The 19,019-nt window shown below is 41.0% G+C and overlaps 1 protein-coding gene across 1 annotated transcript in view; it reads right to left on the bottom strand.

The window, feature by feature from the left end:
- Window positions 1-19,019, bottom strand: part of LOC134338523 (rasGAP-activating-like protein 1) — a 304,354-nt gene that overhangs the window by 196,226 nt on the left and 89,109 nt on the right. Inside the window, exon 6 of the mRNA XM_063034413.1 lies at window positions 5,040-5,121. Coding sequence (XP_062890483.1) covers window positions 5,040-5,121 — 82 coding nt within the window. The remainder of the gene's footprint in view (window positions 1-5,039; window positions 5,122-19,019) is intronic.

The following is a 19,019-nucleotide window of genomic DNA, read 5'->3' as shown; positions in this document are numbered from 1 at the left end:
GGGTGACCTCCCCAGGGCACAAAGTATGGAGATCCTGAGATGCCCAGTCGTCAAGATCCCCCTCTCAGTCTCACCAGTGTTGTCCAAAGGAGAGCTTATGAAGCAATACATTTGGCATCAGCTTGGCTGCAGGAGCTGCCGGAAGGATGTTCAATGATGTCCAGCCACATTAGGGACTCCACTCCGGATTTGCTGTCTGGGTTTACTCCCGTAGCCTTCGTCTGTCCCGAGGCTGCCCACAAGGCAGTGGGGCTATTTACCCGTAGCTGGGGATCTGGTTCACGAGCACCAGGGCGTGTCCACACACCGGTGAGCCTGCGTGTTGTGTGTGCACAGGCCAGACCTCCTCCCGTAGGTATATGTATGTTTATTAAATAGTTACATAAAAATAAATAGTGCAAAAAAAAACAATAAAAAAGTGTTCATGGGTTCAATGTCCATTTAGAAATCAGTTGGTCTTGAAACCATGAACACTACCTCACTACTTTTTTATTTCTGTTTGTTTTTTGCACAACTTGCTTTATTTATTACTGAAATGAAAAAGTTACTGATGGCTTCATTTTACAAGATACTTCGTTAATTAAACTAAACAATTAATATAGACAAGTTGATAGGTGTTTTTATGTCCAATTCTAATGATGGGATAGACTTTGTCAAAAAGAATAATTGGGTCTTATTGGAAAAATTATCCTCAATTAAAAATATGTGGAGATATTAGTGCATAGATTTGCTGACAAAGGCCATATGGCATGATTTGACAATCTCCAGAGCCTGCTGGCTAATTTATCCTACAATGTATTTGGCTATTCACAGACAAGAACTCAGCCTAAGTTCCCCCATTACACTGGACAACACATTTTTTCGAATGTGTTGCTTCCTCAGAAATTTATTTTTATACTAGACCACTTGAGGTTGAACACAAATATAATTTCAGACTACTTGTATCACACAGGAATTTGAGAAACAAGAAGTTAACTTTTCTTGAATATAATGTGCTTAATTGCATCACGATGCTGACACCTTGCAACAGTTCAACTAAGCTAAAAATGTTTTGTTGATGATTTTCGTTTGAACTCAGGGTCTGAGGCTTCTCACTTAAGTGTCCAACAATAATCAGCCAGCATTGATTGATTCCAGTTGTCCTGATATCATTTCTCCATGACTGCAATGTCCTGGTGAAACCTTTCATCATGCTCATCAGTGACAGTGCCAAAATTTGCAGGGAAGAAGGAAGAAGTCTAAATGGGAATGCAGAAAATGAATCTTTAGTGACCTGTCGCACTTTATGGTTTTGTATGCTTGAAGCATGTTGTTAACCAGCTGGTGATCTGCCAAGAAAATTTTCAATAACATCCTTGAATACCTTCCATGCAATTTTCTCTGGTCCCACTAGAAGTTCCTTTGAATTGCTTGATTTTTAGACCAACAAAGATGCCTTTATGTTGTTATCAATTATTCTGACTTGAACTATGATTAAATAAAGCAAATAAAGGCCATTGAAAAATGGTGCAAGATAGGGAAATTCCATGGTGATTTTCATCATTAGCAGCTCAAAATCCATAAGATACCCCCAAAAGTATTCAGGAAGCAAAATCTTTGATGTCTTATGCTATATAATGACCCAAAACATAGGTAATTCCTTTCGCCCCCAAATGCTGCTCGAGTTCCTTCAGCCATTTGCTTCTGGCTCCAGATTTCAGCATCTGCAATCTCTTGTGATTCCATTTCACGGACTCTTTTGGATATGGATATTAATTCCCTGTCAACATCACCATATGTACCCCAGTGGCCAGTTTATTAGGTACACCTGTATTCCTGGTCATTAATAAAAATATCTAATTTGCTGCAACTCAATGCATAAAAGCATGCAGACATGGTCATGAGGTTCAGCTGTTGTTCAGACCAAACATCAAAATGGGGAAGAAATGCGATCTAAGTGACTTTGGCCCAACAGAATGATTGTTGGTGGCCACGAAGGAAATGGACAATACATGATTTGAGTCAAAACCCTTCAAGTGGACACTATAGGCTTGGTACATAGGTTCTGGTATTGTTTCTGGTCAGTGTGCTGTGTCATCTATAAAAGGCATCCATTAGTCTTGCCAGACCATGGATCTGTGCCTGGAAAGTCTTCACTCTTCAGGGCGCAGGCCTGGGCAAGGTTGTATGGAAGACCAGCAGTTGCCCATGCTACAGGTCTCCCCTCTCCACGACACCAATGTTGTCCAAGGGAAGGGCATTAGGACCCATGCAGCTTGGCACCAGTGTCGTCGCAGACCAATGTGTGATTAAGTGCCTTGCTCAAGGACACAACACGTTGCCTTGGCTGGGGCTCGAACTCACGACCTTCAGGTCACCAGTCCAATGCCTTAACCACTTGGCCACATGCCCACATCTATAAAGGTGACCTAAATAATTGAGCAGTTCAAAGTTCAAAGTGCATGTATTATCAAAGCATGTATACACAATACAACCTTGAGATTAGTCTCCTTACAGGCAGCCGTAAAACAAAAACCTCAAAAGAACCCACCAAAAGAGAAAAAAAAACATCAAGCACCCAATGCGCAGAGAGCAAGAAAAAAAAACAAATTGTGCAAACAACAAGAGCAAGTAAATAGCTTCAGAACTGGAGCTTTCTGAAGGACACGAAGTCAAGCTTCGCAAGGAACAGCCACTGTCCACTCCAAAGCAGAGTCAACATTGCGAGACCACAGACATGAAAGTAGGCACCACTGCAGCCGGTTCTGCTCATGAAGCAGCGAGCAGAACTGGCCCATCCCTCGCCTTCAGTTGGATGAAAACATATCCCAATCACAACCTGCTCCCCTGTGATGAAAACAAATACAACACACAATGGAAGTGGATGCTTGCATACCTGCAGTAAAGAATCACAAAATTGCAACGGTCCTCACTGGCCTTCCCTTCCCTGTCCAGGACACAGAGGCTAACCGGCCAGTTGTGGAGTGGCTACTATTTAAGCACATTAATCGGGACAAGCTTGAATGATCTAACCTCTTTCGGGCTACAAAGTGACATAGCACTTTGGTTTCCAATGTTTATTTGTAGTGTACAACACACCTCTTGATTTTCCAACATGGAACGTAATATCATTCCAGTTAAAACACAAAATATTGCAAATGTAGAACTGAAACAAAGACGGAAATGCTGAGAATGTTCATAGTGTGAAGTTGTGGAATTCAGAACTGAGTTCAAGTGCAGCAGTGTTCCTCTGCGGCAGATGTTCTACAAGCCTACATTTCAGCACTCGGAGTCTTCCACAACCCACGGCGACGAACATTTTCAGTATCTTCTGCTTCTTATTTGGGATTTCCACTACTTTTCCTTGGTAATTTCTGGTTATTGTGCGTGCACATAATAAGGAACTTCAGTTCCTAGTGTGCAGTGTGGGTGGTTGACCCCAGTACCAGAAGTAATGTTAGGGAGCTGGTCGTACGTGCTCGAGGAGGAACTGGAGTGTTCCGAATAAAATGTTCTAGCATTTAGCCACGCTGTTTGACTTTACTAAGAACGGGCATAATAATTTTTCGGACTTTTATTCTGTCTTTTATTCACACACCCCTCTTGTTCACATCGTGACCTCACTTGGCATTTCACTCCATGTGCCATTTAATTTCACTTGGCTTCTACCTTACTACAGACTCCCACAATCCCCCTTTCCAGAGCTTAACAATGATTTGTCTCTAACTTTACTAAATTGGTAGATCATTAATCTGACACCTTAACTCTGGTCCTGTCTTCACAGATGCTACTAGTCCTGCTGAATATTTTGATGCTTCAGTGCAGAGGTGACAAAAAATTAAAAGCTAATCTGGAGGACCTGGACCTCCAAGTTCAGGAGGTGGGGTGTGTAGGGGTTCAGCTCAGGGCTAACAACCCTGACTTGTAAAACAGAATTGTTATGGAAACAGCAACGAAGAATCCTTCTACATCTGCATGCAATGGTATGGACAGACAAAGCTGGAAAGCCTTCATTGCTGCCCCAGTATGCCAGGGGTGCAACAGGCAGTAAGATATCTTTAGAATAGAGTACGCCCTAAATTTCCCAGTTTTATTTCATTATTGCTGGGAAGTTCATTGTTTCTCCTTTCAGATAAAATAAATTCAATATGCAGGTGCATGAAATCACACACAAGAGAAAATCTGCCGATGCTGGAAATCAAAGTAATGCACGCAAAATGCTGGAGGAACTCAGCAGGCCAGGCAACATCTGTGGAAATGAGTACAGTTGGCAGCTTGGGCCGAGACTCTTTATCAGGAGTGTCCTAGTGAAGGGTCTCGGCCTGAAACGTCAACTGTTTACGCTTTTCCATAAATACTACCTGGCCTTCTGGGTTCCTCCAGCACTTTGTGCGTACTAGCTGCGTGAAATGTTGGTTAGGCCGCACTTGGGGTATTGCATGCGATTCTGGTGACTCCACCGTAGAACAGATGTGGAATTATTGGAAAGGGTGTAGAAGATATTTACCAGGATGCTGCCTGAATTAGAGGGTACAATCTATAAACAGAGGTTGGGTACACTTGAATTTTTTTTACTCTCTGGAGCATCAAAAACTGAGGAGACACTTGATGAAAGTTTATAAGATTAGGAGAGGCATAGATAAGGGAGACATGCGGAATCTTTCTCACAGGGTAGGAACATCAAGTTCTAGAAGGCATGCATTTACGTTGAGAGGGGAAAAGCTTAAAGAAGTTCAGGGCAAGCCTTTTTTTTTACACAAAGTGGTAGATACCTGGAAAGGGCTACTGAGAGGAGTGGCGAAATCAGATACAATAGTGATGATTAAGAGTCTGATGGATTTACACATGAATATGCCAGGAATGGAGGAATACAGATCATGTGTTGGTACAAGACAACAAGCTTAATTCGGCATCGTGTTTGTCGCAGACACTGTAGGCCGAAGGGCTGACTCCTTTGTTATACGTTTCACGTTCTACTTCTCACTTGTAAACAAAAGCAGTTTGACGTTAGCCATAATCAAGAGTACATGAGGCAGAAGATTCACAGTAGAGCAACTTACGGCTGTTTCTGTAGTCTTGCTGTTAAATACCACTCTTGCAAATGGGTCTGATGTGCCCGAAATATCTCGAGGTGCAAGATCTCTAGGGAGATAAAAAAGAAAAACATCCATGATATTCTTTTAATTCTCACTCAACTAATTAGCACTGACAAATAGATAAAAGACTAAACTCATCAGGAGAACCTAAACTCCAACATATTACACAATAGGGCTCACAATCCCCTCCTCAATTTGTGCCAAAAGTATAGGTGAAGTGTTAGTGTGATTTAAAGTGACCTGACCTAGTAAAATGGTCCCTCTGTTGGGGATTCCTCTTAGTTCAAAGTTCAAAGTAAATTTAATATTGAAGTACATATATGTCACCCGCCATCTACTGCCCTGAGATTTATTTTCTTGCAGGAATTCACCAGTAGAACTGAGGAATACAATAGAAATGAGCATAAGAAAGCCTAATACTGGGAGCTGGTAGAGCAGTGCCAGGAAAAGGGGTGGAGGGCACGTTGTGAGCCTATAGAGGCGGGGTGTAGAGGTTTTGGTGGCTGTTTGCTCTGTAGAACGTACTCTCTCCTTGGCTTTGTGGGGGCTTCAAAGAAAAGAGTCATCAGGACTGCCACAGAGGCTGCTGAGTGAGCCTCCAGATGGCCATGGATCAAGAGGTGTGACCCGTGGACTAATGCTGCCAGGACACAAACCAGGGCCTGATCAAACCTGGCTGGGTCTCCTGGGCAAGGATGTCTGGTGCTAAAAGACCCAAGATACCTGATGACCCCAGGTTACATCACTGATGATGTGTCCCAGCACATTCTACCTCAGCATCAATGAAGAGCTACACAGAAACACTGACTGACGAACAACCAATGGGCAAAAGAAAACGAACTGTGCAAATTAAAGGATAAACTGGATCAACTGAAGGCATGAGTTGTAGAAAGTGAGTCCACAAGGTTGTGAAACCAGTTTGGAGTTGAGGTGAGTGAAGTTCTCCACTCTGGTTCAAGAGCCTGATGATTGAGGGGGTAATAACTGTTCCTGAACCTGGTGGTGTGGGACCGAAGGCTTCTGTATCTCCTTCCTAACGGCAGCAGCGAAGAGAGAGCATGGCCTAATGGAGGTGGCCCTTCATGATAGATGCTGTTTCCTTGTGACAGTGCTCCATGTAGATGTGCTCAATGGTGAGGGGGGCTTTGCCTGTGATGGGCTGGTCTGTGCACACCTCTTTATGTAGGCCTTTCCATTCTCAGGGATTGGTGTGTCAAGATGCTGTCCACTGTACATCCACAGAAGTTTGTCAAAGTTTTAGTTGACATGCCAAATCCACGCAAACTTCTAAGTACAGGCACTTACAGTTCTTTGTGACTGCACTTATGTACTGGTCCCAGGACAGATTCTTTGATATGATAACGCCAAGCAATTTAAAGTTACCGACACACCCCACCTCCGAACCCCTAATGAGGACAGGCTCATGGGCCTCCACTTTCTTACCCCCGTTGTTCAATAATCGGCCCTATGGTTTTGGTTCCAGGGCTGGATGAAAAGGTAGATTTCCGGCAAATCACAAAAGCAGATTGTGTCTCATCTGACTTGGGCGATGCAGGCCTCCCAGTAATGAGTTTGACTGAACTAGATTAAAACTCTTTGGAAATATTACAAGAGTGGAGTGATCCAATTTTCCACCAGCAGACTAGTAATCAAGAGGTTTGCAGTTAAAGCAGTATGTGTAAAGTTTCAGATGTGTACAGAACCTCATGGCCCGTGAGAGTGGAATTACCCTGTGAATGCACTGTGAAGTGTTGAGGAATTGTTGAACATGACTGTGTGGAAAGCTTAAAATGGAGAAGATGGCGGCAAAGAGTGGAAGGTGGAATCTTTGCATTCCACAAGTGAATTAGAATTAGATCTGCTCATTAACAAATCAAAAGTGTTGCACTGGGTCACAGTTGCATAGCAGGTTGGTGTAATGGCATAACAGTGCCAGCAACTCAGGTTCAATTCCACTGCTGTCTGTAAGGAATCAGTACATTCTCCCCGTTATCATCTGGGTCCTCTGGTTTCCAAAGACATTTGGGTTAGTAGGTTAATTGGTCAAATGGGTGTAATCAGGAGGTGTGGGTTTCATTGTGCTGGAAGACCCTGTTACCATGTTGTCTGTCTGTCTGTCTAGGTACCATATCTGATGTGGACTTTGGTGACCGTGGTTTTCCATACAGATCTATCCCTCGTTCTTTGGATGACTTCCATTTCCTCGATGTGTAGCCACCTGGCATGTTGTATCTCTAAGTACAATTAAATCAAAAAATCCTGACACGATGCAAACCCAACCTGATCTGAGCGCAGATAATCTAAGATAAAGGAATTAAAATTGGTTTATTATTGTCACATGTACCAAAATACAGTGAAAAGCTTGGCTCGCATACTGTTCATACAGATGACAGTGGAAGGTAGAACAAGGTAAAACAATAACAATGCAGAATAAAGTGTACCAGCTACAGAGAAAGTGCAATGCAGGACACAATAAAGTTCAAAGTAAAATTTATTATCAGAGTACCATATACAACCCTAAGATTCATCTTCTTGTGGGTATACTCAGCAAATCTATAACAGGATCAATGAAAGATTAATCAGAGTGAAGAAGACAAAGAACTGTGAAATACGAAAAGAAGAAAAACATAATACTAATAAAAAAATAAGCAATAAATATTAAGAACATAGATTTAAATGTGCATTGCTTAGAGGGAAGTTACATGTTGTAGATAGCTGTGAGAATAATTCAAAGGGAGTATATTTAAAAGAATATTTAGAGCTACTGTCCGCAGCCAACAAAACATCGCCAATGATCACCAGAACAATCTTGTACTGCACCAATAAGGTGTAAGATTATAATCAGGAAGATTGTGAGGTCAAGATTCCAATTTATCATACTAGGGAAGTACATAAAAGTTTTAAGTTGTTTCCAATTTAAAGAAATAAGTAAGGATTCATCAAACAGCACTTTTCCGAGTCTCAGATCACTGAACACTTCACACCCATGCAAGTCATGTTTGCTGCTGTGGTGAAGGGAAAGTTGTGGCTATCTTGTGCACAGAAAGCTCCCACAATCAAATATATGATAATTAGCCCCAGGTAATGAATTTTAAGTAACAGCGGTTGAGAAATTGATAATACTCAGACAGTTCCAGCTGCTCCTGAGTACCATTAGTCTTTGAAGACCACCCACCCCCATTCCCCCAGGACAGAGGGGAGAAACAGAGCCTCATTTTAATATTTCTTCTGATTTATGAAATCTCTGAGAGTGCAGCATTCCATTAGCAGATTTTTCTCTCTATTTAAATTGCTGAAGGTAGCTTCGAACCTGTCACCTTCTGGCTCAGAAACACGACTGCTTCTAACTGAGCCAACGCTGACACATCCCACACGACCAGGCTTTTTTACTTCCCTCCCTCCAAAGCTCTGGAAATAACATCTGAACAATGACTAATGTCTGAAAGAGCTTTTTATGATACAGATCCAAAGGGGGATAAATGTCAAATTGTGATATGGCACCAGAGCATCACTTGACTTTCAGTAGATGCCAGAGCACAGAGATCTCACTGACACACTCACGTGATGATGTGCCTGGCATTTAAACTCCTGTCAATGCTGTGACCTTTTCTCTGCTATGTACACTCATTTATAACCATCATTAAATACGTTCCAGTGATGAACAACACAGGTAAGCACATAACCCTTACATTGCCAATAAATAAGGAAAACTGGTACGCAAGGATTGTGCAATGACCTAATGACCTGAAGAAGATAGCGCCAGCGAACATCATGACCAAGGGTGACGTCCACCGGTTCGCGACACTACTTCTTTCACTTCCTTTACATCTTCTTTTTCTTTCAAATGTGGTTCTGCTACTGTCAGAGAATAGGATCGACATTTTAGTGGTGCGTTTTTCGCGATCCGGTGCTTTGCTGCCTCCGAAAGTGCTTCGAGCGAAGCACGCGGCCTCGAGACCAGGAAGCCTGGACATGGGGCACGAGGCCGAGATCGACTCCATTTCTCGCCGATTAAAGTGGAAATTGAAATCGAGGCGAGACTGGAAGACGAGCGAGTGTTCAGGCGGGCATCTCACTCGCTGCTGCTGGAGAAAGGCGTCCTGTGTGTGACGGCCTCTCTCTCTCTCTCCCTCTCATTCACTGCTCCCAGAGATGGTCTCTACATTCAGATGGTCTCTCTCTCTCCCTCTGTGTCAGTACCTCCAGTTGAACTCTGTCTTTTTGTGTGTTTCCCCTAGCTGTCAGTCTGTGGTTCTGTATTGCCATGTGCTCCTGTCCCCGCTCCTGCTCTACTCCGGCCCCTGTATTACTGAGTACTCCGTCTCTCACCTGCTTCTCATTATTACCTGCATTGCTGCCACCTGTGTCTCATTGTGCTCCACCTATCATCTGTCTCTCTGTTTACTGCTCAGTGTATTTCAGTCCTGTGTTTTCACCTCTTTGTTGATAGATTGTGCCAGTGAATTTTCCTTAGCCCTTCCAGCATTTGTATCTGTACTCTGTCTGTCTGAATATCAACTCTGCCTGTTTCCTGGTTCTAGTTTTTGGATTTCTCTGCATGTTTTGATCTCTGCCTGAACTTTGGCCTGACTTTGTTTGTACCTTGGGATTTGTTACTCAATTACTATCACTGTGTGCACAGTACTGGGTCTGCGATTGGATCCCTGCTCCGGCACCCGGACTCTCTTGCTTGATTCTGCCAGAGGATTGTGCTGGAGTCCTGGGTCTTGTGATTTCTGGATTGGACTCTGTAGTTCACATTACAATGGTTCAAAGAAAGCAATGGATTGCATAATTGTTGTGTTGTGCAAGTATGTCAGAGTCTGATAAAAATAATTTGTTGGTTATTGTAAAAAGTGTTAAACCACGATGCTTTAAGGGGCTACTTTATTTACCAGTTGAGTACTATGCTCGTGTACTGTCGATGAACTCCTCTGTCAGTAACCATTTTAAACTAGTACACAGTTTTATACTACAGGTTTCCCCCGCCATCTGAAGGTACAGCGTTCCTATGAAACGGTTCGTAAACTGAAATGTCGTAAAGCGAAGAAGCAATTACCATTTATTTATATGGGGAAATTTTGTGAGTGTTCGCAGACCCAAAAATAACCTACCAAATCATGCCAAATAACACATAAAACCTAAAATAACAGTAACATATAGTAAAAGCAGGAATGATATGATAAATACACAGCCTATATAAAGTAGAAATACTTCTCTACAACGATTGCCTGCACAGATCTCCGTAGCGAAAATCTCACGCAAGCGCTGTTGGCATAAATGCGCTCTCCAGTAACCTTTAAACTATGAAGCTGCCAAATCTACCAAATAACACGTAAAAATACACAACCGATATAAAGTAGAGATAATGTGTGTACAGTGTAGCACATCTTTAAGAAAAAAGTCGAAACAAACATGCTAATTAATTAGGTGCCGCCTGTAATTGTTGGCAGCACCTAATTAATTAGCATGTTTATTTTGGCTTTTTTCTTAAAGATGTGCTGTGTGCCTCCCGGCTACCTTTGCATTCTCCGCGAATCGGTATCTGTCCGTGGCCTGGAGGTTGGGGTGGTGGGACACTGGGGTGTCATCTCATCGTCTGTTTCCATTAGAGCAGGCAGCTCATCTTCTTCTATCTCTGCCCGCCTCGATGTCGAAGGTCGAGGTTCGTTGTCTGCTGTGGCTGATGTGGAAGGCTTGCTTGACTGCTGAGCCTCGCGCATTTTTCTATCACACAGTTCTTTAATAAAGACTCAAACGATCCTGCAAATATCCCCTAAACCGACGTACCCTTTCAAAATTAAAGTCGTACTTTATCATTACTCATTCGGTTTCGATTGTTACCCTTTTTTCTTCCAATTGCATCAGCTCTTCATCTGTCAGTTCTTGGTGATGGGATGCCAAAACCTCTTCAACATCATGTTCGTCAGCTTCCACAAGCCAAGCTCATTTTGTCCTTACTTCGTTCACCATGATCAAAATGCTTAATTATGTCTAGTTTTACCGTAAGTGTAACACTCTTACGAGCTCTTTCAGGCTTTTCCGATACCATAGAACTCATCTTACAAACGGCTGCTCACAGGCACGTGTTAAAGCAAAGCAGTTGTGAATCCAGGGGAGAGCAGCTGCTCGGGGCGGGCGCTGATTTTTTATCGCACGCTGAATTTCTTCTTCGTAACAGTGAAAACACCTTCTGAAAGCAAAAATAGGGTACTAATGTAGGTCTTTCGTAACAGTGAGGTTTCGTAAAGCGAACGTTCAAAAAGCGGGGGACACCTGTACTGTAGTAATATTGGTAGGATTCTAATTTGTTCTGTATTTCATTTAAATACATAATTTGTTACTCAGTTGAATAGTAGTTCATATTTTTATACCTTTTTCTAACTATTTCCATGGAACTTCAGATAATTGGGAACTTCATATAATTAGATAACTTCAGCCACTTAGTTGGGCCAAAATGTACCAGTCCCGATGTGTCCCAATTAACTGGAGTCCACTGTATACTTCAGCTGATTTCTCTTCATTCACCACACTGGATACATTGTCAAAGATCAACCATTGACTACTCAGATGTGATTCATTTTTCACAAATCTAATAAGTTGAGATGAGAGGGCATACAGGAGTGGGATATACCAGCTAGTTGAGTGGTGTCGCGGCCACAACCTTGCACTCAGTGTCAGTAAGACCAAAGAGCTGATCATGGACTCCAGAAAAGGCAGGATAAGGGAACACAAATCAATCCACATAGAGAATTCAGAAGTGGAGAGAGTGAGCAATTTCAAGTTCCTTGGTGTCAATATCTCTGAGGACCTAACCTGGACCAAACATATTGATGTAGCTATAAGAATGGCAAGACAGCGGCTATATTTCATGAGGAGTTTGAGGAGATTTGGTTTGTCACCTAAACACTTGAAAACCTCTACAGATGTACTGTGGAGAGCATTCTGACAGGCTGCATCACTGTCTGGTATGGGGAGGATGGGGTAGCTACTGCACAGCGTCAAAAGAAGCTACAGAAAGTCGTAACATTAGTCAGCTCCATCTTGAGCACTAGCCTCCATAGTATGCAAGACGTCTTCAGGGAGCAGTGTCTCAGAAAGGCAGCATCCATTATTAAGGACCTCCAGCACCCAGGACATGCCCTCTTCTCATTGCTACCATCAGGGAGGAGGTACAGAAGCCTGAAGGCACACACTCAGTGATTCAGGAACAGCTTCTTCCCCTCTGCCATCCGATTCCTAAATGGACTTTGAACCTATGAACACTAGCTCACTTTTCTAATAAATCTGTTTTTACACTATATTTAATTTAACTCTTTAATATATATACACGAACATTTGTATATATACACACACTTACAGTAATTCATTTACCTATTTATTTATTTTTCTATATTATCATGTATTGCATTGTACTGCTGCCACAAAGACAACAAATTTCACGACATATGCCGGTGATATTAAACCTGATTCTGATTCTCAAGTTCCTGGTACATGAGAAGTAATTTTGTTTCCAGTTTTCCACTTATTCTATGTCTGGATCCTGATAAAGGACATTTTGGTGAAACTGAGAGAATGCTGACCCCTCAGCACGACCATCCCTTGGTGAGCAATTTTCACAGTGGCACTGAAACCATTTACAGTTGGCAAACCCAGCAGATATTAAAGAGACTCTGTCTGTATTTAAGGAAAAGCTATCAGGATGTTTTGCATCCAAGGTCATTCCTTGATCTCCCACAAAACCACGTCACTGAATCTAAAGTACCTCAGAATTGACAGAAGTTGCAGATGAAAGCCATTCTACAAGTAAAAACAGGTGAACTAATATTTGTTTTCACCTTTCCCTCTTCACAATTATTCAGGCTTCACTATCCTGGGGTTGGACTGAACAGTAAGTCCACTACATTTTACTTCTAAAGTTAATTAATTTACAGGTTGTGTGTGCTCTCCCTCTCACTCGCTGCTGCAAGAGAATGATGCTGGAGTCTTGGATCTTGGACAAGCTTTAATCGACTCGGTTTGTGGATTCACACTGCAGTTCACGTCATGATGTGTTTCTGGTTTCTTTTTTATTGTGATTTTGTGAGATCTTGATCAGGGCCGACTGGCTCTGTGGTCTGTAGACAATGAAAAAATTGAACTGAACTGAACGTTCCTAGACTGTTTCAAGAACTCTGTGGTGTGATGTTTTATGTTCTGTGTGTTTTTCGCTCTTTTTTTTTGCTTTTTGCGTGATTTGTTCTTTTTTCACGCGCTGTTTTCTTTGAGTGGGTTCCCTGGTGTTTCTTTGTTTCATGGTCGTCTGTGAGAAGCATAATCTCAGGGTTGTATATTGCATATATACTTTGAATCATTGGTAGTATTTATTGACCATGCCCACTCCCCTTGAGAAAGAGATGGTGAACCCCTGGTGAATCAATATATCATGGTACAGGCTCAACCCTCCACTCTCCAAGTCATGGTACAGGGGATGTGAGATAGTCATTTGAACAGTTCGGCATTAAAATGCAGGTACGTCAAGAAGCCCAGAGGGCAGAGGAGAAATACTTTATCAAGTGTGAAGTTGTAGCACTCAAGTCTTGCGAAACAATGTGTGGTGATAGAGCCAAGCACCCCGGAAGAGGAATGGGAAAGAAAGGTATTGCTTTCTCAGCACGCCAGCTCAGATATAGAAGCAACTCCAAATGTAAATGAAAGATGCCTGTTTGCTATTTTTTTCAGTCTTTGGGTTGAGTTGCTCTCCAATCTTGGCAATTTACTTGCAAACATTTTGTCACCGTACTAGGTGACATCATCAGTGTGCCTCATCAATTGTGACGTGTCTACCCAATGCTTGGCCTTTGTATACTTATGAATCATGAATATCAACTGGCCGTCAAGCGGCAGGACCAACTCTCCCCCATCTCTACCCATGAAGATTGAGAGGTGCACAAGTTCGACAGGGCATCAGAGAAAGTCATGGTGCAAGCAGACACGCGCCGTGCTAGAGAATTCCTAGATGGGTGGTTTTCCGCAAACATTTCTATAAGCAGACATGTAGATCCTGATCCTATTTATGAGCCAATGTGGGCAAAATTCCAGACCACGATGCACAAAGTTCACCACACAACCAATCAGCAATGGGATTCCACTCAGGATCAATAAAGTACATACTGTTATTATTATTATTATTTCCTCCCCACATCACAATTGAGTTTCCAAAATGACAACCAATCAGGTGATTGATAAGAATAAAAAGGCCAAGCACTCGGAGGACACACCACAATTAACAATGCACTGATGACATCTCCTCGTATGGTGACGAAATGTTGGCAAGTAGATTGCCAAGACTGGAGAACAGCGCAACCCGTTTCCATATTATTTCTAACTTCAATCTTTCTTTGGATGGCCCCATGTGTTTGTTTCCTTTGTTGTTTCTGTCTTTTTCTGTTCTTTTAGTTATCTTTCAAATCTGCTTTAAGTTTCATGAATCTGGGCACATAACCAGCACAGATGTAATCAGTTGCTATGGGTATTTGTATGACAAAGAGTATTCTGTTTAAATTAGCCCCAGTCAAACAATCAAAATGCTGCATTTCCAATGCTGATTGAGTGCAGGTCTGGTTCATTTCTTACATCTACACTGGACAGGAAATATTCTGATAATTGGAAACAAAATTTATATGAGGATAACTTAAGATTGCTTAAGCCAAAACAGATTGTCAAGAAGAATAGATTTCCCCAACTAAGATTAAAATCTGGAAGGATGAGTAAATATGGAAATACTTCCAATAAAAGCTGATCTGCGGTCATAAATAGGTCTCTTTTCTGAATCTTCGTTTTGGTGAATACATTGGTTTCAGCCAAACAACTTATTAATAATTTTACTGAACAGCCTGGGGATGAGAATAAGAAACAATAGACTTCACATGTCTACCCAATCTCTTCAGTATCGGGGGATGTGGTCCATCTGGTACTAGTGACTAATTGTCCACCCAGCGTCATTACCAGAGGATTTAGGAGTTTATGCCTAGAATCCCAACCACATAGAGTTAGAGTAAAATTCATCTAAAGGAAACAGTGTAAGTTGAGTTAGTGATGGAAATAATTTCATTACAGATGCAGTCAATAATTAGTATACAGTCCTCTTCCTTCACGCACTGTTTTGGATATCAGTGGGTTAATGGAAGGCAGGGGACAGTTGCTTTGGTGCAAGGGTTAGAACAGCATTTTCAAGTACCCTCAAATCTTTCAGGTTTCCAAGAATTCTAAGCAACACTCACAAAATGCTGGAGGAACTCAGCAGGTCAGGCAGCACCTATAGAAATGAATAAACAGTCAGCATTTTGGGCCGAGACCCTTCTTCAGGACTGGAAAGGAAGGGGGTAAGATGCCAGAATAAAAAGGTGGGGGGGGGGAGAAGAGCATAGCTAGAAGGAGATAGGTGAAGCCAGGTGGGTAGGAAATGTAAAGGGCTGGAGAGGAAGGAATCTGATTGGAGAGGAGAGTGGATTATTTAACTCTGCTCAAGACCAATATAGTTAGGAAGTTCTCTCCTGTCATTCTACACATCTCAGTGCTATTATTTTAATAAGCCTTCCATAAAACAACTAATGAGAGGTCAACAACCTAAACTGACCTGCGGTTTCAAAATTTTCTTCATCAAAAGTGTATTTCAAATGACACTACATACAGAAAAATTCTCAATTAACTCTGTCGTCTTGCAGATTTACAAGCACAAAAAAAAATCTGCAAATGCTGGAAATTCAGAGCAAAAACACAAAAAGCTGGTGTAACTCATGGATGGTCGGGGTATGGAGGGCTATGGTCCTGGGGCAGGTCAATGGGAGCAGGCAGTTTAAGCGGCTCAGCACGGACTGGATGGATCGAAGGGCCTCGATCTATACTGTATTCTTCTATGACTCTATAAGTGAGCAGGTCAGGCAGCATCTATGGAAATGGTGGATTTACAATTTTCTTCCCTCCGCAACTCAGTTAGTTAGCAGGTGAACAAGCAGACGCTGGCTAGAGAATTAATACAGTTGTCTTATCTTCTTCTGAGAAGTAATATGGCAGAATTTACATGACTTCTTCTTTGAAAAAGCAATCAGAATGCACTGAAACCAAAATAAAAAAGCAATGCATCACATATTCCTTAAAGAGTTGATCTTATGCCATAGTTAACCTGCTAGGCATTTGGTTAGATTTCAATTGAAAGCACACTGCTCAAGATTTGTAATGAGCATGTTGGAGTAAGTGGAAGCAGATTTGTTTTTAAAATAGCCTACTGTTTTAAAAAGCTGTTAAACTGTTAGTTTCGAGTGCATTAATATCTTTGTTAAACAGCTGTTGAAGGAATTTTTACAGGCTTTAATAGATTTGCCTCTAATCATTTACAATTAGAGAACAGTTTAATATATGGATTTGATTTAAATAGATTTACCGTTGACACTTGTCAACCAGTTAATTGGATATTGTGCAGAAAAGCTGACTCGCATTAAACAATCTACTTCATAACCAAGAGTAACCAAACAACAGCACCTTCCTCCAGTAAAAGCTAGCTAGTTTTTGCAGAAAAATGCACTGTGAAGGATGGTCACATTCAAAGCTCAAAATTCAAAGTACTTATATGTCACCTTATACAAACCTTAGATACATTTTGTGCGGGCATACTCAACAAATCCATGGAATAATAACTATAACAGAATCAATGAAAGACCACCCAAACTAGGGTGCTCAACCAGAGTACAGAAGACAACAAACTGTGCAAATACAAAAAGAAAGAAATAATAATAATAAATAAATAAACAATAAATTGAGACAAATAGTTCTTGAAAGTGAGTCCATAGGTTGTGGGAGCATTTCAATGATGGGGCAAGTGAAGTTGAGTAAGGTTATCCCCACTGGTTCAAGAGCCTGAGGTTTGAGGGGTAAGAACTGTTCCTGAACCTGGTGGTGTGGGTCCTGAGGCACCTGTACCTTCAACCTGATGGCAGCAGCCAGAAGAGAGCATGACCTGAGTGGGGGGGGGGGGGTCCCTGACGATGGATTACTAAGTGACATGGTTTCACCAAGACTGAAAGGCAGCAACATTTTCCAGTCATCTCCACTCTTACTGGCTTCTGCACCATCATCATACACAGCAAAGTAAATGTGGATTATCATTCTGCATCATGGAAGTTAATATCAATGTAGTCTTACAAGGTTAGAGCTTCAAAAGAATGTAATTGTTACAGGGTGTACTGACACACACCTGAATCCAGATGTGGAGGAACAACAAGTTCCAATGTTGAGACAGAATCAAGAGTTTATTCATCAGAACTCCAAATCAACTTCAGTGGCTTGACTAAGTGACACAACAAGGTGAACAATTCTCGAAACACACACACACACACACACACACACAAGGACCTCGCGATCAGCACTAATTGGGAGTCCGCTCTAAATAATCACAGTACAGGGAAAACCCATGCCAGTCACAATAAACTTGACAAGATTAAACAGAAAGCACAAGGGCTTAATGAGTCTAGATAAGATGACAAATTTACAAATAAGGTGCAAGGCCAGCAGAGCTCATGACAGTAAAGGACTACAGCTGAACATTTGTTTCCAACCTCAACAGGATCTTTTCTCCCTTTCTATGAAGGTAAATAAACATTTAAGTACATTGTTTATTCCTACGTTTGCTGAGGACCACTGACCTGGAGAACAGCTTTCATCGCTGACCAAGTCAATTCACCTTCTTCCTTTGAACTGAGTGACAATACTCAAAATGACTCAGAGAATAAAGGAATTAGTTTTAAAGGTGCAAAGGCCATCAAGGTTTAAAGTTCATTTCCTATAGAACTTTAATGGGCATTTCAAAAGAAAATTGAGCAAAAGGACAGTTCACAAAATAATAAAGCGTGGGGGATTTTTCATCCTGTAACATGCACAAATAACGTTTAACTTGCTTACACTCAGGAACAAATTAACCCCAAGAATTTCGTGCTGGTTCAAAATGTAGAGATGATATCCCAGATGCTATACTCAATATTCAGCTGAAATCTGCCCTGATTTTAGAATTAATCATCCATAACAAATGACCAGTGTTTGAAGCAAGAAATTACTAAGTGAGTGGAACTAATTAACTTGGATTTTGAAAGGTCAAAATAATATAAAGATGGATAAAGTTTGCCTTCCAGATAGATTTGAATTTAATCTATTTATTTTTTGTGGTGTAATATATAATTGGTGTAAAAAATTATATTGTACTAAAATTAATATACCTCGCTCAAAACAATCTCCTATAAATTTAATCCCTTTTTGGTACCAATTATATAAAAGTTGATTGTCCATTGTAAAAGGAATAAGTCTGTTTTGAAACAAAGGTCTCCTTGCTAATAGAGATTTCTGTGTTTCCTTATCAACATTTATCTTATTCCATAGATCATTCAAGTGTGTTAATATAGCAGATTCTTTCTTTTCCCATATCCATTTAGATTCCCATTTATATATAAAATCTTCAGGTTTATTTTCTCCTATCTTGTCTAGTTCTATTTTAATCCATGCTGGTTTTTGATCATCAAAAAAAGATGCAATAAATCTAAGCTGATAAATAGATTAAATTCAAATCTATCTGATAAATGTTTTCGATGTAATCAAGAAATTGGTACTTTTTTACATTCTACTTGGTCTTGTTTTAAAATTCAACCCTTTTGGATAAATTTAAGAGTCTTATTGGAACAAATTACTGGAATTCAACTTCCACATAACCCTGTATTATTTCTATTAGGTGATATTGAAGGGACAAAACCGAAACTTAAATTGAATAAATATCAGAAAGAATTTATAAAAATTGCATTGGCAGTAGCTAAGAAGACTATAGCTGTTACTTGGAAATCTGATTCGTATTTAAGTATGGATCGTTGGAATAATGAAATGGCTAGTTCTATTCCACTTGAAAAAATTACTTATAATTTAAGA

This window comes from Mobula hypostoma, chromosome 27 (genome assembly GCF_963921235.1).
Source record: "Mobula hypostoma chromosome 27, sMobHyp1.1, whole genome shotgun sequence".
NCBI classification, from domain to species: Eukaryota; Metazoa; Chordata; class Chondrichthyes; order Myliobatiformes; family Myliobatidae; genus Mobula; species Mobula hypostoma.
This window is presented reverse-complemented; position numbering and strand designations above follow the sequence as displayed.